The sequence below is a fragment of the Halichoeres trimaculatus genome, unplaced genomic scaffold (assembly GCF_033239565.1).
Source record: "Halichoeres trimaculatus isolate MK-OKI-2021-1 unplaced genomic scaffold, fHalTri1.1 fHalTri1_scaffold_12, whole genome shotgun sequence".
NCBI lineage: Eukaryota > Metazoa > Chordata > Actinopteri > Labriformes > Labridae > Halichoeres > Halichoeres trimaculatus.
The window spans coordinates 9,489,320-9,512,630 of NW_027437190.1; the positions used below are offsets into that span (position 1 = coordinate 9,489,320).

The following is a 23,311-nucleotide window of genomic DNA, read 5'->3' on the forward strand; positions in this document are numbered from 1 at the left end:
CTTTAAAAGCTAACCTAAGGAGGTGAGTTGTAAACACAGATAAGAGGATGGGTCAGAGCAATTTGAATACAAATGGGGAGTTCAATAGGTGGGGGGTGGCCATGGAGACTGCTTTGTCCCCCCAGGTTTAGGGCTTGGCTCAGTTTAGGGCTGAGGTGGAGGCAGTCGTTGGTGTGAACGCAGATTACAGGGAGACATAAATGTATTACTAATAACAGTATTAATGTTCTATTAAAAAATATACGTACGAGGAGAAGTAGTGGTGTTACTAGTAGAAGAAGCATTTACTTATGTAATACACAGAAGAACAGATCTGTTCTTGAGTGCTTTGTCCTCAGTAGGAACAAAGATCAACACAAATAAAAAGCTTTAAAGCTAAAATAAGAAGCGTAAAGTTGTTTATAAAATACGTTTTCATTTAGTGTGTTTCTAGTTAATAATTTCAATCCTAAAATTAATAAAACAAGTTTTCTATGACATCATAGATACAACAGCAGCCCATTGTTGGTGCAACTGACCCACCGACGAACCAATCATTTACCGACATGTACACGCCTCGTCCAATCAGAAGTCTCAACATAGAAGAGTGTTTTGGTTTTACCTAACCTGCAGGGTTTCGGCTCTTGGTCTATTTAAATTTTGCCCCAGAGAAAAGGCTCTAGTAACAATGGCACCGTGGATATACGTCGTTGATTCTACTTTCCTTTTGACCTCTTTTTTCTTTATCTAACGGATGGTAGGTAACAAATGGCGCTCATGTATCTGGGTCCAATAACGTTAACGATGATGTGTCAGCTAAGCTAATGCTAAGTTAGCCTAAGGTGGAGTTGGATGAGGATTTTAACTTGTGGTTTATTTTACAAACTGTGATGAAATCGATCGTTTTTCTACATCTAGAGCCTGTCTACCTTGCAAATTTGATAGTACTTCATAATGTTGCATGTGTTTACACCAGATTCAACATGCTATCCTCTAAGTGTGCTAACATTTAGCGAGGGAAATTAGCCGATTGTTCTCTTTCAGTTTGTAAGCAAGTTTTTACCATGTGTGATTTTTCATTTGGTGATATTAATGTATCAAACAAACAATATCAACCAAGAAACCAAGCTTATCCAATGCATAACCCTATAAAGGGATGAAACGGGATATAGCCAAACACAACTAAGAGGCTAATGTTATCTGGTAACAGCCTGTTACATAATCGAGCCTTTTAAGCAATGCTATGAACCTCCCTTATGTTGCCAGAGCTCTTTCTTCCTATGACCCAACCCTTTACAAGCTTTGTGAAACACGAAAATGTACTAGCCCTCATCTTATCTGCAGAGTTGTTAAATAAATGTTAGGCATCAAAGTGTGGATTTAGCTGACCTCAGCTCCTTCAGTCTGTTATTAGGTCAGACTAACGCTGACCTTTGCACTTGCAGTATTGGATGTCATCTCACGACTACAGCATCCCACTCACTTAGCTTTACATAGCAACTCATTTTGAGCCTTTAAATCTCACAAATGCTGACCAGAGTTTGTCTTTTTCAGGTACACTCTTCAATTATGGAGTTTTGAAAAGTAGAGTGGGGGAAGGGGGAAAGGGGGCCTTTCCCCTCTTGTTGGATGGTTGGACTGCTGGGTGAAAAGGTCAGAGGGTTGTTGAAGGATTTGCCTTTTGTATACTACTAAAGAACATTGAAAAAATTATATTTTTGCAAAATTTAATATGTAAGATTTTGTATGAAACGCACAAGGAGTTTTGTATTTGTTGAATTTATTATGCTGTTGTACGCTACAAGCACCTTAGTTGGTGTTCAACTCTTGGTTGAAATGGTGGACTGAAACGAGTCACAGTAAGGCTCTGGAGTTGCTAGGGTGCAGTGGAACCTCAACACAAGCACAATTCTAGCACTCCAATCCACCTCTACCTTTTGTTGACAAATATTCCTCTCTTCTTGGAGAGCAGCTCTGTTACAGAAGAAAGTTTTATTTACAGTTTTTTTGCTTTTATCATTGCACATTGTGTGTTTTCAAGTTTGTTTGCGATTGTGGGTGGTGGGCTCTTCCAAAGGACTTATTGATTTAGAAAATAAAGTGGAGGGTTCACTTGGAGGGAGACTTGCTAAAGGTCAGGATGAGTCTGGCACCACTGGACTGTACCCCAAGATGCCGCTCACAGAAGCATGCAGATCAGGTTGTTGCTGCACTAACCAGTGGCTCGGAGGGGCAGCTTCGGGCATTCTTGAATTCATACTGCCACAATGCAGCCACCATTCGGGATGACTTTGGTCGCACTGCCTTGCACCTGGCGGCCTCACTGGGAAAAAAAGCCCTGTTGGAGTGGCTGCTTGAGAGTAAAAATGCTGACCTGACACTGAAGGATAAAGAGTCTGGCTGGACCGCTCTGCATCGCAGTGCTTTTTATGGACACATCCACTGTCTCATATCGCTCGTCAAGGTGGGTATTTAACTCAAATTTCTTGTCAATTTTTCCTGTTTTTTATTTGAGTATTCATTTATATTGTTAACATTTTTTTTCTCTGTCAGCATGGTGGACTCCTCTCCACTCAGGACAAGGAGGGTCTCTCAGCCATGGACCTTACAATGAAGGACCGACCATCACAAGCTGTCTTCAAAAACTCTGGTAAAAAAGCTTTTAACTCTCATCTTGAACAGAAAACACTGTTTTTTTTTCTCCCAAAGTCTCATTTAAGATGATGATTCTTGTGGTAAACAGTCTATAATAAAGTGCTTGGGGGTTTTTATAGTACGATAAAAAAGAACTGGCCATAGGTGTTAAGAAGACTGCAGTATCCACTATCGACCAGAAGGATGTTTCTATAAACTATAATCTATCTTTAAACTTGTTTTTCCTTTTAAATTTGTGTTTGGCTGCCTTTTTTGTGACATCTTTTTATATTGCCACATTTTCTCTCTTATCACCTGCCCAGTGTTATGTAAAGCCCTTTGAATTGCTGTAGATAAGTTTCATTCAAATGACTTTCCTCATCTCTTTGTAGCAGATGAGAGCAGTGTTTAAAATAAGCTTTGCGTGGATACTGTTGTGGCTCTGCTTTTAATTGTGTTTTCTTCCTCATTACAGACCCGACAGAAGTATACACATGGGGAAACAATACTAATTTCAGTCTGGGTCATGGTAATCAGGAGAGCCGGCAGCACCCTGAGCTTGTGGATATGTTTGCCAGGTCTGGAGTTTACATTAAGCAGGTAAGCTAACAACAGTGTGTTGTTGTTGAACCTGCTCTCCAGGGAGCAGGAAAGTGTTTTCCTACACGGTAAGGCATCCCTCTGAAACTCCAGCTCAGAAGTTTCACACCTCTAATGACGTGATACACAACTCTTTGCTAAGATGTGTTGCATTAGAAGAGACTAAAACATGTCACCCTAGAAATGTAGTAAAATATCTTCTTTTGTGGCCAAGTCTTGTTTTCTAAAATTTATAAATAAAAGTTTTCTAAGCATTTCACATAAATAAACAGACACAACAATACTGGTGCTTGGCATCTTTAAATTGTCCTTTAATCAATAAATTAGTGGTTGTATAGCCTCGGCACATTTACTTTTTCAGCATGCTGTAGCGATGCATGGACTGAAAAAAGACACCTTCAGACATGGTGGTCCACTGAGTCAAATAAAGGCCAAAGCAGGTATTAACTCCCGTGTAGTATCAATTTGTGGCTCTGTGGCCCTGGTGTGTGTACGGTTAAACTTTGCAGCCACACTGTGCCAGCCTGACTACTATTTCATGTGAATACTATTAGCGTGATTAATATAGCTTCTGGCACTGGTGCATCTACCCCCAGTGGTGTGAGTACACACCAGGTGCTATTTGTAGTTGATTAAGTAACACAGAACGCCAGTGTTGGATGTGCTGATGCTGTAATCTATTCAAAAGAGCTGGCTTTTGAAAGCAGCTTGCATGCTTGTTAGAAGAATATAATCAGGACCTCGTCTCACTATATTGCTGGTGTTTACAGAAGAAACCCAGTGTTTGAGGTGTGTTTTCTGCCCTGCTGAACCTGTCATGCAGAGTAATTTCATAAAGCCTTGTGGGGGACAGATGGATCTGATTTCATGACCACACAATGACCCAGTGGCACTGCATATAGTCTTTGTCTTCTTGGTCCAATCTAGCAGGTGCCAGAGGTTAAATATTAATTCCACAATGACATGTTTTTAATTAAATGAACTAGACTGCTGTGTGTGCATGTGTGTGGATGTCCACATCAATGTGATACTTTGGGAAACATCCCTGCGCTCTATTGAGAGCTTGAGGGGGAGCAATGTATTAGTAATGATGTTTGCTTTTCCACTTGTGCCCTGGCTTTTATTGGTATAGTGTTTTACTATCACTACAAGAGGGCTTGGCTGAGGGACATGGAAAGAGATGCATTGCAGCCTCAGATGTCAGGTCAAAATTATAATCACAAGAGGCTTAATCTGCACAAAATTCAGACATGGGTTATAAAGTTATGATAATGAAATGCTAGGATGTAAATTAAATAACAGTTGTGTATTATGTTTCTCCTCCCTACAGGTGGTACTGTGTAAGTTTCACTCCGTGTTCCTGACACAGAAAGGTCAGGTCTTCACCTGCGGGCATGGCCATGGGGGGCGGCTGGGCCACAGAGATGCACAAACTTATCTGGTGAGACATTTTCCAGGGAATAATTTTGGTGTGGCATAAATGTGCCAGCTTTATAAATTAGTTCATGTCTTAGAAACATTTAGTCCAAATAACATCACTAAAATATGGAGTCAAGACTTTAAACAGTTTCCGTAAATGTCAGTTTATCATTGTCAGATGGTCATGTTGACCAACTTCGGTAAAGATTTAGATTCTTCTTTGGCAATCAGATTGGTTTTCTTAGTCTTGTTAAACCAACACTGGGGAGCACAAGTTTTGTTGAGTTAGATTTCTGACAGCTGTTTTTAACTCATTTTTGGGTGCAGAATCCAAAACTGATCTCTGTTGTTCTCTATCACATCAAGTGTTTGAACTAAAGGGTCACGGTTTCTTAAAAAATATGAAAAACACTTAACTTAACAGGTGCTTGTTTTATAAAAATCTTCAAACATTGACGTACAGTGAAATATGAAAAAAAGGGGAATGACTGCAATGTTTTTTTTAACACTATTATGTTTTAACAAAGGATATGGCCGCTGGAGGAGCTACAGGAGCAGACATGATCTGGAACAAAGGAAATATAGACCCTAAAACACTGTAAATAAAACACTAAGATGGAATAGTTACAAACTAAAAAACAGCATAAAATGAAATAGAATTCACAACAGTATGCCCATGGTTACAAATCCTCTTCATTCCTACTACACTAATCTTAATAGATCAGCACACACCTCTCACCACACTGTCTCAACTGTGACTGCACAAACAAGTTTCCACGTAGCTGTAGATGAGCCCAATCGCAATCAGCAGGCAAGTCTTACTACACCTAATCAGTGTAATTTTATTTATCTGGAGGTGTGGAGAAAAAAAACTTGAGGTGCTAGAAAAAAAGGGACTGCAATATTGGAATCCACCAGTTTTAGTTTTGATCAGCATAAAGGTCTAACTCAAGAGATTTTTGTTTTTTTTTAAATTGTTCCCCAGTGTAATTTGAGCCACAGACCACGGAGAATAACTCCTACAGGTTTTCTGTCTAAATGGAATATCTCAAGTATCTTGACTCCAGAAATGAAATGAAAAAGTAGACTGGTGGCTACATTTGATGCAGAGCCTTATAGTAGTTTAGCCACAAATATAAACATTGGGAAACTTTTCATTTAAAGCTTAGATCAACTTGTTAAACTAACTTGACCACCTGCCTATAACTGTATTTTTAGGGTTAAACAGGCTTAAAAATGTTTCTGATGACAAAAGCTGGCCATCATAACCTTCATGATGTAGATTTTGTGTCAAAGTGAAAACAGGAAATCTTCTTTTATCGTGGAAAGCACTGATTCTGTTTCAGTTAAATGTTAATATACGTATCTTGTGGTGGGCCTTAAGTTCAGAAAGTGTTTCTTGTCATCACATGAATTGAGGAGGCATTGGCAACCCTCCCTCCACCTAGTTGGATTGTTGATAAAAATAGAATCACCAACCTGCAAACTTCTTTTCACTTCGCTCACACTCTTAGCACCTCTAAGCTTCAAACACCCCCTGAACATGTCTGAAGGAAAGCCTGTGTCTGAAAGTAAGGAGCGAAACACAAAGTTCATCATACACAGAAAAAAACAGGAGTAAGCCAGACTATATGATGGATATCAGCACTAGCCGTCTGCATGAAATGATTAGTCAGGAGGAATTTGAGTTATATATTGTATAATGGTGGTGTGATAACCTGGTTGATTTTATTGTTGATGCTGACAAATTTCTTCACAACACACAGCAGTTAGTGCAGAGAAAACCATTCAGTCTTTTCTACATTTCACTGACTAACAATTCAAAGATTAGATAATAACAAGAAGTGAGCCGTTTAAATGTGCTCACATGTTTCTTTGATCTGATCTGATCTTCTCAATATCCATCCTTTACCTGTCCTCTCCCAGGTCCCACGACTGGTGGAGAGTCTGACGTCCCACCATTGCTCCCAGGTGGCAGCAGCTAAAGACCACACTGTTGTGCTTACTAAAGAAGGCTATGTGTACACCTTTGGCCTCAACACTTTTCACCAACTGGGTCTGAACCCTGCTCCTGCATCGGCACATCTCCCTAAACAGGTAGGAAGAAGCAGTATGGATAAATGAAAACAATATTTATGATAGGTTATAGACACTTTAGAAAGTAACTTTAGAATTCTGTTTAATGCCAAACTGTTCTCTTAAGAATTAGTCTCTAACATGTGCTGTGAATGTAGGTGTTTTCCAAGTCTCTGAAAGGCCGGACAGTGATTGGAGTCGCAGCTGGAAGGTTCCACACAGTGCTGTGGACCAGGGAGGCCGTCTACACAATGGGACTCAATGGAGGCCAGCTGGGTAAGTCTCAGCATAAAAAGGTCAGAAAATCACAAGAGTCTTGTTCTGCTTGTCAAATTCTGGATGTGGCTGAGGAGCTCAAAGGAAGCCAACTGAGCCAATGTAGAATAATATAAGTGTTCATGTACTTAAATTAAAAAGAGGTTTTGTGAGGAGGGAAGTGCTTCCATTGACGTGAGAGGTAGAGGATACAAGGGGCTTTTTAAAATGTCTTGACGGTGTTTTAAACAAAATGTTATAATGAAACACTCATCTGTAACCATATATCTCTGTTTGCTTTGTGTTGATCTTTAGGTTATTTGATGGACCCTAATGGAGAGAAGTGTGTGATTGGCCCACGCCAGGTGTCAGCCCTGCACCACAAAGATATTACCATAGCCATGGTAGCAACTAGTGATGGTGCAACCGTGGTTGTGACAGAAAAGGGAGACCTGTACCTGTTGGCAGATTATCAGTGCAAGAAACTGGCTTCAAGGTGAACAAAACTCAATATCACTCAATAAACCCTCTTAGGTTTTGAAAAAGTTAAAGGAAAAAGACCTGGTACTGAATCCTCTTTCAGGGAAAAGACAAACAAGGGTTAAGAGTCTCTTCTACTGTCTGTGATGATGATGGGTCTCATGCACCAAGTTGTTAAACACAATTTCTACATTGATTTTTAGTTTGTCCAAATATAATAAGTGTCTTTTAGAAGTATAGTGTTACTGTCATAAAGAACCTGTCAACAGAAAAGCCTCAAGATATGATGAATATAAAGAAGTAAAGGTTTCACTCTGATCAAAGCAAGACTGTTCATACAGCTTACTTTTGGGACAGAGGCCTGGTGTGCTCTGCGTTATTATTAATTTAATGAGACATTATAAGAAAAGCTGCAGTTAGAAAACCTTCAGATAGCTTTATTTGAAAATATGGTTGAATTTCTCACTTCATTTAAGATCTATCTTAATCCACAGATTTTAAGAAGTAAATGGTTTGACTGATGTTCAAAGGAAGGGAGATGCCATTGAATTTGAAGATGGTGCAGAAACAACAACAAATTTAGAAAGTATTTATATATATATGTGTGTGTATATATATGTGTAAATATATATATATATATATATATATATATATATATAATTACACACTTTTTTTAACTGATGTTGGGACAGTACTGTTTAATTTGCTTTGCTTTTTATACTGCACTTTGTGAATGGCTCAAGAAAACTGAGGAGATCAGTTTCAATATGGGACCGCAGACAATCTAGTATAGCACCTGGACTCTTCTACTACAGAGCCACGCTGTTGTAACAAGTCCCTGTGGTTGCCAATTTGGTGTAGCATTGTTGAAATAGACATTATTTGAATGGCAGCATCCAGTGTCCTCCAGTTCCAAAATATTGTCAGACCACCAAACAGTTTTCCACTTCTTCTCAGTCCTTCATAAATAGACTTGGGCCCAAAGAGGTTTTTGGTATATCTGGCTCATACTTATGTATGGTTCCCTCTTTACTTTGAACCATCTTACTTGGAAGGTCACAGTCTTCCAGCTGCTACACCTTTTGTACAAAAAGTTCCACTGATTCTTTGAATTGAGTTAAGAAAATTGCTTTCTAAATTAAGTTATCTGTCTGAACTGTCTGTACAGTTTTTCTGCTGAGGCATATTATTTTTAAATTGTAGAAATGCTTGCTCTCTGTCTCCCTGAGTGTAAAACCTCTGCCCATCTTAACTTCAGAGAAACTTAGCTGTTCTTTAGAGCCTTTTTTAACACAGTCATCTAACCATATTGTGTCAAATCCACATAAATAGTTGTCAGGTTTTTCTCCCAGTAATTTTTAATTGGAAGTACTCAACTTTTTCTGCATCATTGCTGCTTTCCCAACTTTTATTGGTACCATTTCCACATTTAATATGTTGTCTCTGCAGTTTTGACAATAACTAAAATATTGAATTGATTTAATAACCATCAATATCTGTTGTAATGAAACATTTTACTTGGTGACTGCTTTTTGGGGGGATGTTTAGATTGTACATATATTCATCTTTTTTTCATTCTGGTCGTCACCTTTCAGGCAGCTGAACATCAAGAAGGTTTTGGTCACTGGAGGTAGTCTGGACCACCGCGTTGTGCCTCAGATCCTGAATGAGGGAGGAGGAGAGAAGGTGACCATCCTGATATTAGATGAAGCTGGAAGGGTAAGATCAGAAAGAGTTTACCTAATGTGTTTCATTCTGTCGATAATGACCTGCTTGGGGCAAGCATCAGTACAGTACTTAGCCTAGATAAATGATGGGACAATAAAACAGGAGCTGAATCTCACTACTGTTCCAGTGTTTGGACCAGTGTTAGAGAATATAAAACTTTCTTATTTTAACACTGCTTTATTTCCACTGTAGTTATCTAACCTAACCAAGTTGACAGTTACACAATCCCAAACGTGGCTGGCCTATACGGGGTCCTTCAGATGAAAATAGTGACTAAGACTTGTGTGTATGTACATTTTCCTGAAATGTTCTCCCTCCTCCGTTTGCCTCTGTCAGGTGTTTTGCTGGCGGTCCTCTGGCAGCTCTGTGAGACAGTGTCGGTGGGTGTATGGGCGTCAGGTTTTCATGTCAGACATCGCGCTCAGCAAGAACGGCATGATGTTTGTGACTCAGGAGGGGGAGGGCTTCACTGGTGTGTGGGCTGGAGCATATAAGAAATACCAGGAGAAGAAAGGTGAGGAAACTAGGTACATGGTGTATTGAATCATAAAGTTGACCAGTGTTTTTGTAACTTTTGGTTGTTTGAGACTGATGTTACGTATGGTCAGACACTGGATCTGAACTTAAGAAAGAGAATTTTTAGAATACATTGCACGCACAGGCAGCCATGAGCCTTATACACACCTATCATGCCACAAGAACATCTACAAGAAGACAACATTTAGAATATTTTAGAGATACATAGGATAAAAAATTTAACATAACAACACAGCATATTCAGCAACTCTTAAAATAATCAGACATTTGAAAATCAGCACAGGTCTGTCAGGATAAGAACAGAGAGGAGAACAACGCTTAATCTGAATTAACTTTCTTCCCACAGAGGTCAGTGTGGAGGTTTGTGGTCCCTCGGATGCTGGGATATTCTACGAGCGAATCCGCTTGGAGAAGCTCCCGTACGTTCACAGAGCTGTCAGCATCACCATGGACTCCAAAGGCCGAAACTTTGGAGTGCTGCAATCGGACCCTAAAACAAGGTAGTAAAAACGTGTAGCAAAGAAGAATAACACACCAGAAAAAGTCCACACATATTGATGCATTTGTTATTAATCAGGGCCATATTTTGCATATCTGCTTCCTCAGAGAAGATGGACATTTTCACACCCCCCACTGATATTTCTATAAGTGTTTGAATCGGTATGAAGTGGTTTGAAATTCTTGTTGCTCAGTAAACCGTACGTTTGTTAAACAAAAACACACTTTTAAACAGAAAAAATGTAAAAACATTTACTGAAATATCTGGAACATGTTTAAAGGATATAAAAACATATATTCCTGCTTTAGATGCAAACATGTCACTCTGCCATCTAGAGGTAGAAAGTTGCTTCTTTTGAGTTGAGAAGCAAAAACTGATAGACTAAGAACCTAATGTTGTTGGACTTGGAGTAGAGACTTTGGGCTTTATGTTACTGGTATAGTCAGTCGATGGATCACCATAATCACTGATCCTTCTGTACTTATTTTTTTGTGCTGCCTTATTTTTGCCGGATTTCCAGTGTCACCGCTTTGTCCCCTTGTTCTTGTGTATAACTTTTTATAATGTAATTTTTGACTGAAAGACATTCTATCCTGTTATTGAAAAGGTCTGTTCATGTACACATTCATCTTTTCTGTAAAATAAGCACTTGGCCTTTAGAGATGTTTCCTCTTTGGTTCATTTTTTAGGGCTGGGTCAGAGATTCGATCTTTGTCCTTTGTTTTCTTAGTCTAACCTCTTTGATATTTTGAATCATTTGATTGATCATCTTAACATGGTGACCACCTCCTGTCTTTTTTCAGCATGTTTGAGATTCCTATCACCTCTCCATCATCATTCACCCAACACTTCCGGAGCCTTCTGGAAGAGGCAGATGAAATGGACAGCATCCACGACGTCACCCTTCAGGCAGGTGATCGCACATTCCCTGCCCACAAATACATCCTGTCCATGAAGTCCGAGTTCTTCCGGAAGCTGTTCATGTCCGAGCACGGCGGGATGGATGAGCTTGATGGAGAAGTGAAGAAGAGCGAAGATGCTGTTGGTTGCGATTTAATCATCTTGGAGAAGATCCCAGCGGACATGCTAGAGTACGCCCTGGACTTCATCTACACCGACTCCTGTGAGCTGCTGGTGCACGGGGCCCGACCCAGGGTCCCAGTGGCCCCTGTTGGACAAAATCAGGTGAGGAAAAAGACCAAAACATGTTATTCAGCTATGTACTCATGCTTTGGGCAGCCTAATGAACATATGTGCAATTCAGTGTCAGCTGTGTTTATTTAATGGAGACTGTACTTTGCCTTTGCCAGGCCTCAGAGCAGGAGAGGCTTATCAGCAGCCTGCAGGACTTGGGCCTCAGAGGTCGCTCAGCCCTTGAGGTTTACCGCTCCCTTCCCTCTGTTGCCAAAAAGGACGGTGACAAGGCAAAGAACAAGAACGCCAAACCTGGCAGGAAAGGGAGAGGGGGCAAGGGTAGCAAGGCTAAGACCAACGAGGGAGGGGCCAACCCTGTGAAATCCTTACAGGTTGTCGCTAAGAAGCTGGGCCTTGGGAGCCTGTCTGCACGGTGAGCGAGAAAGACTGTACTCCAAAGCCTGAAGCTTCATTTGATCTGATGTTATTCTTTTGTTAATCACAAACTCTGGACACTTTTACAGACTGGACGGGGTCAAATATGAAAATGGAAAGATCAGTGTCAATAACACAAAAACCAGCAACAAACCAAAATTCTACCAGAATAAATGGTCGGTATAAACGTGTCCAACTTTTATTTTTTAGTAGGATTTTAGATTCAGAATTTCACATGATTCAGAGCATTTCTGACCATCTGTTTTTTGTCTCTACAGCTCGTATCTTTGTGATGTTACGCTGAAATCTGAAGATGGAAAAGAGTTTCCATGTCACAAAGGTGTCCTCTGTGCAAGACTTGGTAAGACCGACCTTTTTGTTTTTAGAAGTTTTGAATTTGCATGAAAACACAAGGGCCTCATGGTGTGAAGTCTAAAATAACTGAAGAAGAATTTTATTGAGCCTTGAATATCATGAATATTAGTTGATATCTTATTTCTTTTCTGCAGAATACTTCAACAGTATGCTTGGAAACCCCTGGATTGAGGTATGGCAGCCTTTCTTCATCCTATAAACGTACTTTAGGGAGATCTAAACACTCTGGAACTGGTAGTAATGTTTATGTTGTCTCTTCAGGCCACGTCCTGCACTGCCCTGGAGATGCCCACAAGCTCAGAGATCCTTCAGGTCATTCTGGAGTATATTTACACCGATCAGTCTCCAACCATCACAGGTAATTTTTCAAGGGATATGATGACTTAAAGCACATTTTGAAGCTGCTTTAAGGAGGATCTGTTTTAATTGCACTCTCTCTCCACCTTCTGGCCCTGAGTCTCCACAAACTGTCGTAAATCACTTTTAGTGAGGTGTGTGTTTGTTTCTGAATTAAATGGAGATTGGATCGAAATAAATTTTATTTGTTCAAGACAACTTTTTACTGGATACAACGTGCTACGGTTTGGGAAGTGACATCAAGCAAACGTTGTAGCAACCGGCTACATGCAGTGCTATCGGCTGCCCAGTACTCCGTAGTATTTGTAGGCTTCCGTAGCAACAAGTAAACACTGTCAGTTTGTAATTAGTTTATTAGTCGTTTATATTTAGCTCAGCTGGCAGCCCGGTGCTCTGAGACATGTCTGTAATGTGTAATGTCAGTAAATCCTGGTTATGTTCTGCCAGTCATCTACCAAGCAGAGCTAACGTAACCTCATTCTTCATTTTATTGATAGACTCTCAAGTTTGAACAGACCACTGCAGAATAACTGCTGACTGTGGGTTGGAATGAACATTATCACAAACAGTTTAGCTCCTGTGTTATAGAGTGATACAGCACAAGCCAAAAGCTAATTAGCCTTCAGCTGGGGCTGTATCACTCTCCCGTTTAGTTTTCCTCTGCTCTTTTGTCCTTTTTCTGTTTGACAGTTAGGCTCCAGTGTCCACCATTACTGCAAAATTAATCACAAAAATTGTTTTCAGCAGTACCAAACTTTATCAGTTGGCATGGTGTTGTCATAGAGACGTAGACGTGCTGTAAATCAATCCAGTCCTGGTCGACCCGAACTGGAAGCTAAGAAGAAGCAATTTAGAACAACCTTTAACCGGCAATGTTGGTGATGATAACGTCATGTTAAAGTGTGGATTATGATCAGGCATTTATTTAGAAGGGAGACTTTTTCAAGATCACTTTCAAACTCCTCACAGCCCCTTTAATGTGCATGAAAATTTGCACTTATTAATGGAACATACTGTTCTTCTGCTTCCCTCCACAGAGTCTCTGAATGTAGAGTTTGTCTGTAATGTATTGGTTGTGGCCGACCAGCTGCTGATCACACGACTGAAGGAGATGTGCGAAGTCGTCATCACTGAGAACTGTACGTTATCTATTCGTTCCTCTGTTACCGTGTCCTCTACTTGGCCTCCTCTCCTTTCATTTTCAGATAAAGCTACATTGATGTCACATGGAAAAATAAACTGTTGGGATTCAAGTTTTTTGAAAGAGTAAAATAGAATTAATTCACAACATGAGAGGGGTTTTGTGCAAACCTTGAATCTCCTAATTTCCCAATGACATGCACTTAGAATATCACAAAATTAAATTGTGTTTTGACTCAAAGTGTGAAACTTGAGAAGATAATGAGGGTCTGTTAACCTGCCTCATGAAGGATTTTATAAAGAGAAAGATATTGACAGCTAGTTTCATGTTTTTAGTTGACAAGTTCATACCTGAGGCTGGCTCGGACAGCTTGTTGAACTTTTTAATTTTAGAGTTATATCTGGTGTCGAAGCAGCTTAATTTTCCCAAACTTTGTTATGGACAGTATTATTGTAAACACTATCTTGATGATCATTTGCTCTCTGCTTGCTCTCCTCTCCTCAGTGACTCTGAAGAACGCTGCTGAGCTGCTGGAGTTTGCCGTCATGTACAACGCAGAGCAGCTGAAACTCTCCTGCCTCCAGTTCATTGTGCTCAACATTGGCGCCCTGCTTGAGTCAAAGTAAGATTTATCACATATTCCTCCCCTATCCAGCATTTGGAAAAATGTTTTAGCCAGAAAAATGCAGCACTTTGTCTACCTCAAAGTGTATGAGAAGTTATACACAATGTTTGTTACATAGCAGAGTGTTGAACGTGGAGCTTCTGATATACAGCGTGACAAGTATTTTTCCCTGCAGGAGAGAACTTAAAATACCTCTCCTCATATGTTCCTGTCGATCTGATCGTCTCTTTGTTTTTGTGTTGCCCTCAGAGCGTTGGATATTCTTAGTGATGAAGTGCTCGTGGAGCTTTCTGCAGCCTACAGGAGGACGGTGAGTCACCCTATAGAAACATTTTCAACTTTATCGTCCTTTTCATGACTTCAGTGTTTTGTTGAGTTGTTTTGTCTTGACACCTTTTCTTTGCTGTTAAAGCAAATATTTTGCTCTTTCTGAAACTGAAAAAAGTTGTTTGCTTTGGTGATCTGTAGACTTTATGGGCACATCTCAAATAAAACGGACTTTTAGTGACTAAGGTTACCGTTGTTTGTTTCTCTTATGTAACTGGTAGGTCAGTGAAGCTGTTTTTGTCGTTCTGCAGGCAGCTTTTGGAAAGGGAACAAAAAGAAAAGTGCACCATCAGTTTTAAAAGAAAAATGTCAGAACTTCTTTTGTAAAAGGTTTCGGACATTATTGATAGATATGATTGATTTTGTGGCACAGGCTGATAATACAATGTTAGGTGAGTCTGCCAAGTTGAGGATCCCATGAATTAAAGCAGAGTGAATCTTTTCTTCATTATTTGTTTGGTGATTAAAATAAAACCCAAAAAGATAGCTGCCTATATCGATTTTATGGGACAGGTGCACAGGAGATGAGTTAACAAAAAATCCTAGATCTCTCTGTCAAACATGCAAAAATGTGTTTTTAATCTTATTTTGTGTGAAATAGGTCTCAAACCGAAACAGTTTTCATACATTTTGTGCAAGTTGGACAGTGAGCAGGATTTTTACAGACTTTGAAATTAAATTAGCAATAACTTCTTTTTTTTCATGTCCTGAATCTCTCACTTCCTTGTGTGTTCATGGTTAATTACTGATTGCTGATACTTTGTACAAGTGATGCCCAATTCAGAAATGTTTGTTCTTGCTTTTTCTGGATGGATTCTATTGATTTTTTTTTCTTTTACATTTCAGATTCCAGCAATGCAAAAAAGGGTTATCACTCCATATTCAGGTGCCCCAGACCTCAGCATGTACGATGAGGAAGAGTTGGACTTTACTTTCAGCCCTGAAGCAGAGGTGGATCATTCCTGCAGGTAAACTTCTTTAGAGACATCATTAAGTGATGATAAGCTGGAGCTGACAGGTTTGCTTAAATTCATTTCAGTTTGCCTAAAGCATTTAAAGGTGGTACATCAGAATTAGTAATGATCCTATCACATTACCTCCCAGCAGGGAAATCTTGTTGAAGAAGGCCAAGATAAAGGCTAAAAAGAAACCCAGGCGACGCTCAGACAGCTCAGGGGGCTACACTCTGTCTGAGATCATTCAAAGCCCTCCTGCTGCAGGTACACACGACATGTTTTTCATTTATTTCATCTATCATCATCTTTCCACCTTGGATCTTCAAAAGTCATGAAACATGTACTTTTTCTCTTATGCTTTCTTTAAATCAGACGTCTATGATGTCAGGTAAACAGTATCGGGTTTTTGTGAATAAGATATGTAATTATTCTTTTTCATCACATTTTCTGCAGTGGTCTCCCCGTGCCTGATGAAGTCAGGAAAAGCTAACTCAATAGACTCCCTGCATGAGCTGCTCACGTCTGACTCTGAGGGCAGCTGCATGGGGGTTGGCAGTCCCAGAGATGTACAGTCCCCGGTCTTCCATGACAGAACTGAGGTTGGTATCCTACTACTGCAGCATCACATGCACTCACTTCTAAACAGAGGAAACCTTTGTGTTGATATTAATAGTGCTGCACACTGTGATTCAGTAGTCATAGGTTTGGTAAAGCTGTCCAGAGTTGTAGATGTTGATACAGATTTTAATCTGCAGGATGAAAGGAAACTCAGTCAGAGGCTGAAGATGCCACCCAGCATCCCAAGCTCCATGAAGGATGGCCCCCAAACTCCCCCAAGCTCTGCTCCAAAAGCAATCTCCAAGGCTATTCCCTGGTAGGAGCTGTAATGGTCCTGTATTTAAAGAGACTTGTTTTTCATTCTCATTAGCTGGTTTTGTTTTGTCTGTGTCTTTTTTGCTGACACAGCACTCAACGAAATAATCAGGGTTATTTTACATATGCTGGCTTGAGATTTACTGCAAGTAGTTCGAGTCTTAAAAAAAGCAATGTGCTTCTGTATGATGATCCATTTAATTAGGACTGCATTTTTTTAAAACTTTATCTTCAAGCAAAGTTTTTATTTCTTTTAAAGAAGGAAATGTCATAATTCGTAATTTATACATTTTGGGAATTAAACTGTATCTATGTTATTACCATCTGCAGTCCCGCTCGTCCACCCCCAGTCCTGGATCTGAGAACCATCATGGACATGGAGGCCAACTCCTCACAGCCCCTTGGAGCCACTCCCAAAAGCCCTGGAAGGTAAAGCACATCAGCAGCACCTGAAATTTCTATTCATATCAAATTGGTTGTTTTAGGATTACATGTTTACTGCTGCTTCATTTATGAAAAGTCTTTCTTTATTTTGTTCCATTGCCCAGTTTGATTGAAAAGGGAAAACTGATTTCCTTTCTGTTGTTTACTTCAGCTAACGGTACACATTTTCTCTCCTGCTTTTAGTGCTGGTGCCAGCGCTAAGCACTCTCCTGTTCCCGCCAAGCTGTCGCAGAAGCAGAGAAAGATGATGGCAATGGCCGGTAAGGAGGCCAGTGTGGAGTCTACTGCATCCAAATCAACCTCCACAGTCACCCCATCCAAAAGCAGTGGGAAGGCTTGGTGAGTGAGCTGAAGATGAAGACCACTACTCAGATCTACCAAGGAATACATTTCTGTTCTCTCCTGCTAACAGTTTGTATTAAACCACTGTCCTCATACTCTGATAGTGGGGTGTAAAGATAGTTTTCAGCTGCACTGATCAGTGGCTCTGTGAAAGGTTTGGCAACAGATTTCAAAAACTTGCTAGTAAAAAGCAGATCCCAGGGTTCTTTAGTCTCTGCATAATATTTTTTTCATTCATTTTATTATTACATTTCTATTGAGCTGCCATTGTTTGATCAAATTTTTATGGTTGGGAGAAAAAATATGACATGATCCCCTCTGCTTTTGGATCGATTATTACATCTGTTTACAGGACATCTTCGCTGACTCTCCTCCAGTGTATTTCAGATTTCAAAGATCTTAACAGATGTTACAGATGTTTTTTTCACAGACAAGACTAACAAAGCTTTGCAGGATTTATAGTCTGATAAGCTGCTCGAAAGATTGTGAAACTTTAAATCCGTACGGTCACAAGTTCTTCGAAGTAGGAGTCCAGAGGCAGCAAAAGAGCAAGCAGGATTCTCTTATGTCATGTTTTTAACTGTTTGTTCTTTATTTATTTCTATTCACAGGGCAACACTGGTCCAGTCCCCACCCTCCACATGCTCCTTTCGGGCGCTGCTGGAGGAGGAGGAGAAGCGTTTAATCAGGGCGGGACAAAGTGGAGCCCCAAGAGGTCAAGGCACCCAGGGGTCGCCTTTGACTCCGTCTCCTGCAGCCAGAAAGGTCACATTCAAACGTGCAGAAAGCAAGGAGCCTGAGAGACCCACTGGGTGAGCATGTAGCTGTAACACACACTGGTGTGACTGACCATTTACTAAAGGTTTATCTGTTCCTCTGTGGCCCACTTGGTGGCACTGTTGAGGTGTTTTTACAAAACATCTGAAAGACTTTCTCCTGAATTAGCTGCCACTCAATTTTTTTTTCCCTGCATAAGATAACTAATGATTTACTTATTAGAAATGTATTTTATTGCAATTTAGTACATTTAACTTAATGATATATAAGCTAAGCTGGAAAAAAAGTACCTGAATGGATATGCAATACATGCCTCATTGAGTTATCTCTAAAGTCCAGTCCAATATTTAAGGTGTGTTGTTGTTTCGTAATTCTACTTCAGTATTCTTAATTTGACTGCAGATCTGAAACAAACACACTCTGGCTTTGAGGTCATTAAAAAAAAGGGAAGTAATGGTGACACCAACACTCACTGCCCCAGTCAGACAGACCGAGAGAGACGTCGTGCTCTGGTCTGAGTGAGGTGAACAGCTTGAAATGACCCAGTACATCCAGGTTGACCTGCCCACTGACACTGAGTCACCCTGACCTTTAGAGAATCCCCAGCCAGCTGGACAAACACAGCACACGCACACAGAGCAGAAAAAGCTTGTGTTCATAAATACGCATTTCTAGTTTCTAATGTGGGGCTGAGTGTGTGTTAGAGTCTGGCGTAAAGACACAACTGTGGAATCAGATCTCTGAGGGAAAATACCTTTTTAGCTTTTTGAAAGAACGTCTCTGTTATCTGATATTATTCCGCCTCCTCGATATGTTTACCTACGCTTCATGCTACAATCTTCAGAGCAGGCCTCTAGATATCAAACAGCTGTGTGAGTGTCTCTAGCGAAGGCGGTGATGCTAATCAGTATTGATAAGGGCAGACCTCATGTCACAACAGATCATCCAGTACAGAGAGCAGGTTCCAGGTTCCTCTGTGTTTGGATGAGCAGAGAGGACGAGGACGAGTTCAGGGCTTAGGAAGCAGCAGCAACCTTACACATTCTCCCTACCTTCTGGGACACAGTTTCCATCTCTTTAGTCAAAATGACTCGAGATGCCTCAACAGTATTTGTACTTTGATTGAATGTGAAACTTTTTCCTCTCCTGATGTTTTCTCTGAATTTTTCCAGTGATGTCTTGATTCCAAACTTTAAAAACACAAACACAAAAACAGACAGTATGGCTTTAAAATGCATCATTGTGAAAGATCAGGAAGGTTTTTGGCCCCGTTTATAACACACTTCTAATGGAGTGTGTCTCCAACTCTCACATGACGTCTTTGAAATAGCAAATCATTCAAAGGGCACACAAATCAGCCTGCAAGGAGTTCATGACGTCTCTTTGACATGTCATATTTCACAGTCAATTCAGATTGATGTCAGAGTATTTGTGGGAAAAGAGAACAACAGGTTGTTTTCTTCCAGAGTGAAAAGGATTTACATACTCAGGGAGGAGCAAGTTATCTGAAGTCTGTTTAGTAGTAAAAGGCAAATATGAAGCAGCTTTAGAGAAAACTTAATTTCAAAATGGAGCAAATAGAAGCTTAAAGATGGGGTCAAATAATGACACTGAAACAAATTTGGTTTTGTGTCTAATACCAAAATGAAACCAAAGCTTGTGAGGATAAAATAAACATTTCCTTCTCCAAGAAGCTTTTTAAAGAGTCAGCATTGACCAGAATTATCACATAAGTAGGGATAAAGGTTTGTGAAACAGTTGTAATGAGGGTTTCTATAAAATATAGCAGATTGATAAAAACATCCATGAATTGAATCTGAATCTACCTCTCGGGCTCAAATTGTGATGTTTTTGCTTGTTTTAGAGAGAAGGTTCGGAAAAAATTTGAGTTTATTAACCCTGAAATGAGGGAAACTCTGAAAGGTCACTTAAATCAAACAAAGAGGTGGTAAGCTGCAAGTTATTTTGACAGGACAGCTTCATATACAGTTCATCCAGAAAGTTCTCACAGCCCTTCACTTTTTGCTATGCTGCATTTATTTTTATTGTTTTTGCAAATTTATTCATCTTTGATTTTTTACAAATAAATTGAATTTTAAAAAATGAAATTTCTCCAAATATATTAAATGTAAGATTTTTTGAACTTTTTGCAAATTTTTGAAATTTCAAAATTAAAACTTTTTTTGAAGCATGCCAAAGCAGAGAAGTGAAGCATGCTTAATCACAGTTTGCTTATGTGGCCATGCCCTAAGTCAGCGATTATTGTCCCTGAGTCTGTGAAACAAACCTGGTTAGGTTTTTTTTGGTTTGTTTTTTTTTTTTTTTTGAATGAGCCTGTGTTTTACTCTCACCTCTTTCTCTATCTGCATGATTTTATCCAACCTGACATCACTTACGTCACCCATCGTGGACGTGCTCTCAACCACGCACAGATTTTATTTTGATTCCTGTTTATACTAAAGCTGCTTACAAGTTAACTTAATCCACCAGGATTGCATCTCATCAACAAAACAACATTGATTTCAGTAACATTTTGCCAAATTTAATCTGTTAGATTATCATATTATATGATTAAATATCATACTGACCAGTAACATTACATTCAAACTTGTGTAGTTAATCAAGAAGCAGCCAACCACTCTCCATTGTTTTACTTAACCTTCTCAAAAAATGTTTAAACTTGCAAAACATGTAACTTTTATTTTGTAAGGAGCAGAATCCTTACCACAGAAGATGGGTAATTTCTCCATCAGAGAAATTTATTTGTTTTTTATTGATATTCTTATTTGTGTATTGTGCTTCTTTTGTTTTGTATAGTTCTTAGTATTCACAGCAGAGTGTGTCAGCTTTAGCCACACCAGAAACATTTAATTTAGTTAAATTAAAAACTGAACTTTTGAGTGAAAAACAATGTCAAAAATTTCACCAAAGTAAAAGTTAAAGAGGCATTGAAATTTCTCTTTTTTGTATCCAAAAAGGATCAAACCCTGACAAAAATGTATCAAACCTTAATTTTTGAGTAGATGTGCACCCCTAATATCCATATGCTAGGTTAGGTCAGAGTTTTTCCATTTTAAATCATGTCACACCTCTATGGGGACTCCAGAGGGACAGAATAAAGCTGGAAAAAAGCACATCAACTTCTCTTGATGTTGACCCTTATTTTCTTTTCTGGAACTGAAACCAGTTTCCTATCTGTGGGTAAATAAAGTCAGAGTTCAGGTTTTGACTTAAAATTTGAACCTTCTCTGAATTGAATCCCTGGTGTCTATTTCAAGAGAAATATACACTGTAAAACAGTCATCAGAAAAACTGGACTTGCAGGTTTTATTCAGAAGTTGAGCTTAAATAGCACAGGAGATTTTTCCCCTTTGAAACTTAAATTATGAAAAACCTCAGACCTGAGCCTGTACAGAGACCTCAGTGGTCCTGGTCTGCAGATATTTCTTTGGGTGAGGTTTCTACTCCCCCTGCTTCACTAGGGTTGAGAAGTTTAACAGTGCTGTTACACCATATGAAGCGGTTGTTAAAGCCAGGTGGACAGGTGGCCGCTCACAAACAGCGGCTTGTCAGATGATGTTAACTCTCCTTGTGTCCACACACTCAGACTCGTGTTGCTTTTGCTCTCACAGCACAGGCATTGATATTCATCCCCCCTCCTCTTTTTTTTTCCCATCTCTCCCCTCAGGCCCTGGGTGCTCGGGGCAGTGGGCAGCCCTCCCTTCCCTTCCCTGGTGACCTTTGCCTCTATCGTGGAGGAGGAGAAGCAGCAAGAGGCTGCACTGATCCGCAGCCGAGAGAAGCCCCTGGCGCTCATCCAGGTAAACCATCACGTCTGTGTGTGTCAGTGCACAGAGTCACCTGCATGTACACACTCAGTATTCAAGTGGGAACCACGACAGTGTCTTTGTTGTAGACTCAGCTCAAACCTCCTTTCTATCCTGAAGAACAGTGCTGGTTGGAAATAACCGCCTCCATTCTGGTCTGCAGACAGCCCTTTCTGTTCTCCTGTGGCTGTTGCCAGACTTCTGTCAGCACCTTCACTAAACACTTCAGCTTTCTCCTGCAGCTTTGTGGTCGCCATTACTTAAACACTCTCATTATTCAGCTCTTCGTGTCAGCCTTTTCTCTTTAGCTTTGAACTGAAGCGTGGTTTTGTGTTGTTGCAGATTGAAGAGCGGGCAATCCAAGACCTCCTTTGCCATTACAAGGCGCGTGACAACCCCGATGAGCTGATAGTGGTGGAGAGGTCTTCCAGAGGTCCTATTGCAGCCCCAACCTGGGCTAAGCGTTGATGAGAAACAGCACAGCCACTACATGAAAGAAAACATGGCTTGCAGTTGTCCCCATGTGACATCTTCAGATCCATGAATGTTTGTTGAGTTGTGTCTCAGACTGGTCCTGCCTCACTCGGTATTTGTCTGATGCAAATGTTTTCTTTTGTCTTTAGTGTTACCCTAACTTTAATTTGATGCTGCTCGAAATGTAGTGTGTATGCCGTCTGTGTGTGTGTGTGTGTGAATGTTATTCATTATTGAATGTGATGGTGAGAGAATATTTCGGTCTGGAGTTACATATATGCATATACAGAATGTTTTGATGGGAATAATATCTTTGCTTGGTAAACCAGTGAAAAGTAACCAACTTTCCTAAATATTAAAAGCTAGCTGTGGCAAGTCGAAGGTGCCAAAGAAAATGGAAAGATTTGAAGATGTTTAAGCCAAAAATGGGTCCAAACTACCTAGAGGACTTGTGTGTGTATTTAATCAGTTGAAGCTTCTTATGTAATCGAAAAAGTGCCAATGATCATCTGTGGCAGAGCTGTACTAAAGAAGTCAAGTGAGCTATTTACCAAGGCCCTTTATTTCTCTTCATGGTCCTTTTTGTTGTCTTGATAAGTGCATTGTTTGGATTGGTTGCTTCAGTTAATATGCAGTGATGTGATAACTTCACTAGAGTTGGTAAGAATGGGTATTTTAAGCATTAAGCGTATTATGCTTCTTTCTTGAACAGGAAACCCTCACTGAAGTTATCACTTATGTGTTTTGAAGGAGGTAGTGTGCCTTTATCACATGATGACCACTCTGAAACACGTACAGCAGCTAATATATCATCTCATCTTCCTTGGTGTCTTTCTTCACTAGTTTAAATTAATCTTCCAGTTCTCAGTCGTCGTGAGTTTAGAAGGAACCTCAGATCTGGACCATGCGATCTTGTCTTCTGATGCCATTTGATTGTGTGTGTATGCGAGTGTGTGTGGGCGTATGAGTGAAATTTAGGTTGGGAAGAGAAAATGGCATGTAATAAAATAAGCTGTG

The 23,311-nt window shown here is 40.0% G+C and overlaps 1 protein-coding gene across 2 annotated transcripts; it reads left to right on the top strand.

Annotated features, from left to right (window-relative positions):
* The first annotated feature begins 570 nt into the window (after positions 1–570).
* Positions 571–23,311, top strand: ibtk (inhibitor of Bruton agammaglobulinemia tyrosine kinase). 2 transcript variants are annotated; one of them, XM_074683659.1, is made up of 29 exons: positions 571–736; positions 1,534–2,443; positions 2,533–2,629; positions 3,089–3,213; positions 4,544–4,654; positions 6,559–6,729; positions 6,867–6,984; positions 7,279–7,459; positions 9,039–9,162; positions 9,508–9,685; positions 10,055–10,208; positions 11,011–11,392; positions 11,518–11,774; positions 11,866–11,952; positions 12,055–12,137; positions 12,286–12,323; positions 12,413–12,509; positions 13,546–13,647; positions 14,154–14,271; positions 14,524–14,584; positions 15,448–15,569; positions 15,709–15,821; positions 16,011–16,156; positions 16,313–16,431; positions 16,761–16,859; positions 17,058–17,213; positions 17,828–18,028; positions 21,682–21,814; positions 22,163–23,311. In XM_074683659.1, exons 2-29 carry the CDS (start codon positions 2,120–2,122, stop codon positions 22,286–22,288), a joined length of 4,023 nt encoding a protein of 1,340 aa, XP_074539760.1. In that variant the 5' UTR covers positions 571–736; positions 1,534–2,119; the 3' UTR covers positions 22,289–23,311. The 2 variants fall into 2 exon arrangements, with proteins under 2 accessions (XP_074539760.1, XP_074539759.1); XM_074683658.1 differs by having other exon boundaries at positions 572–736; positions 15,706–15,821.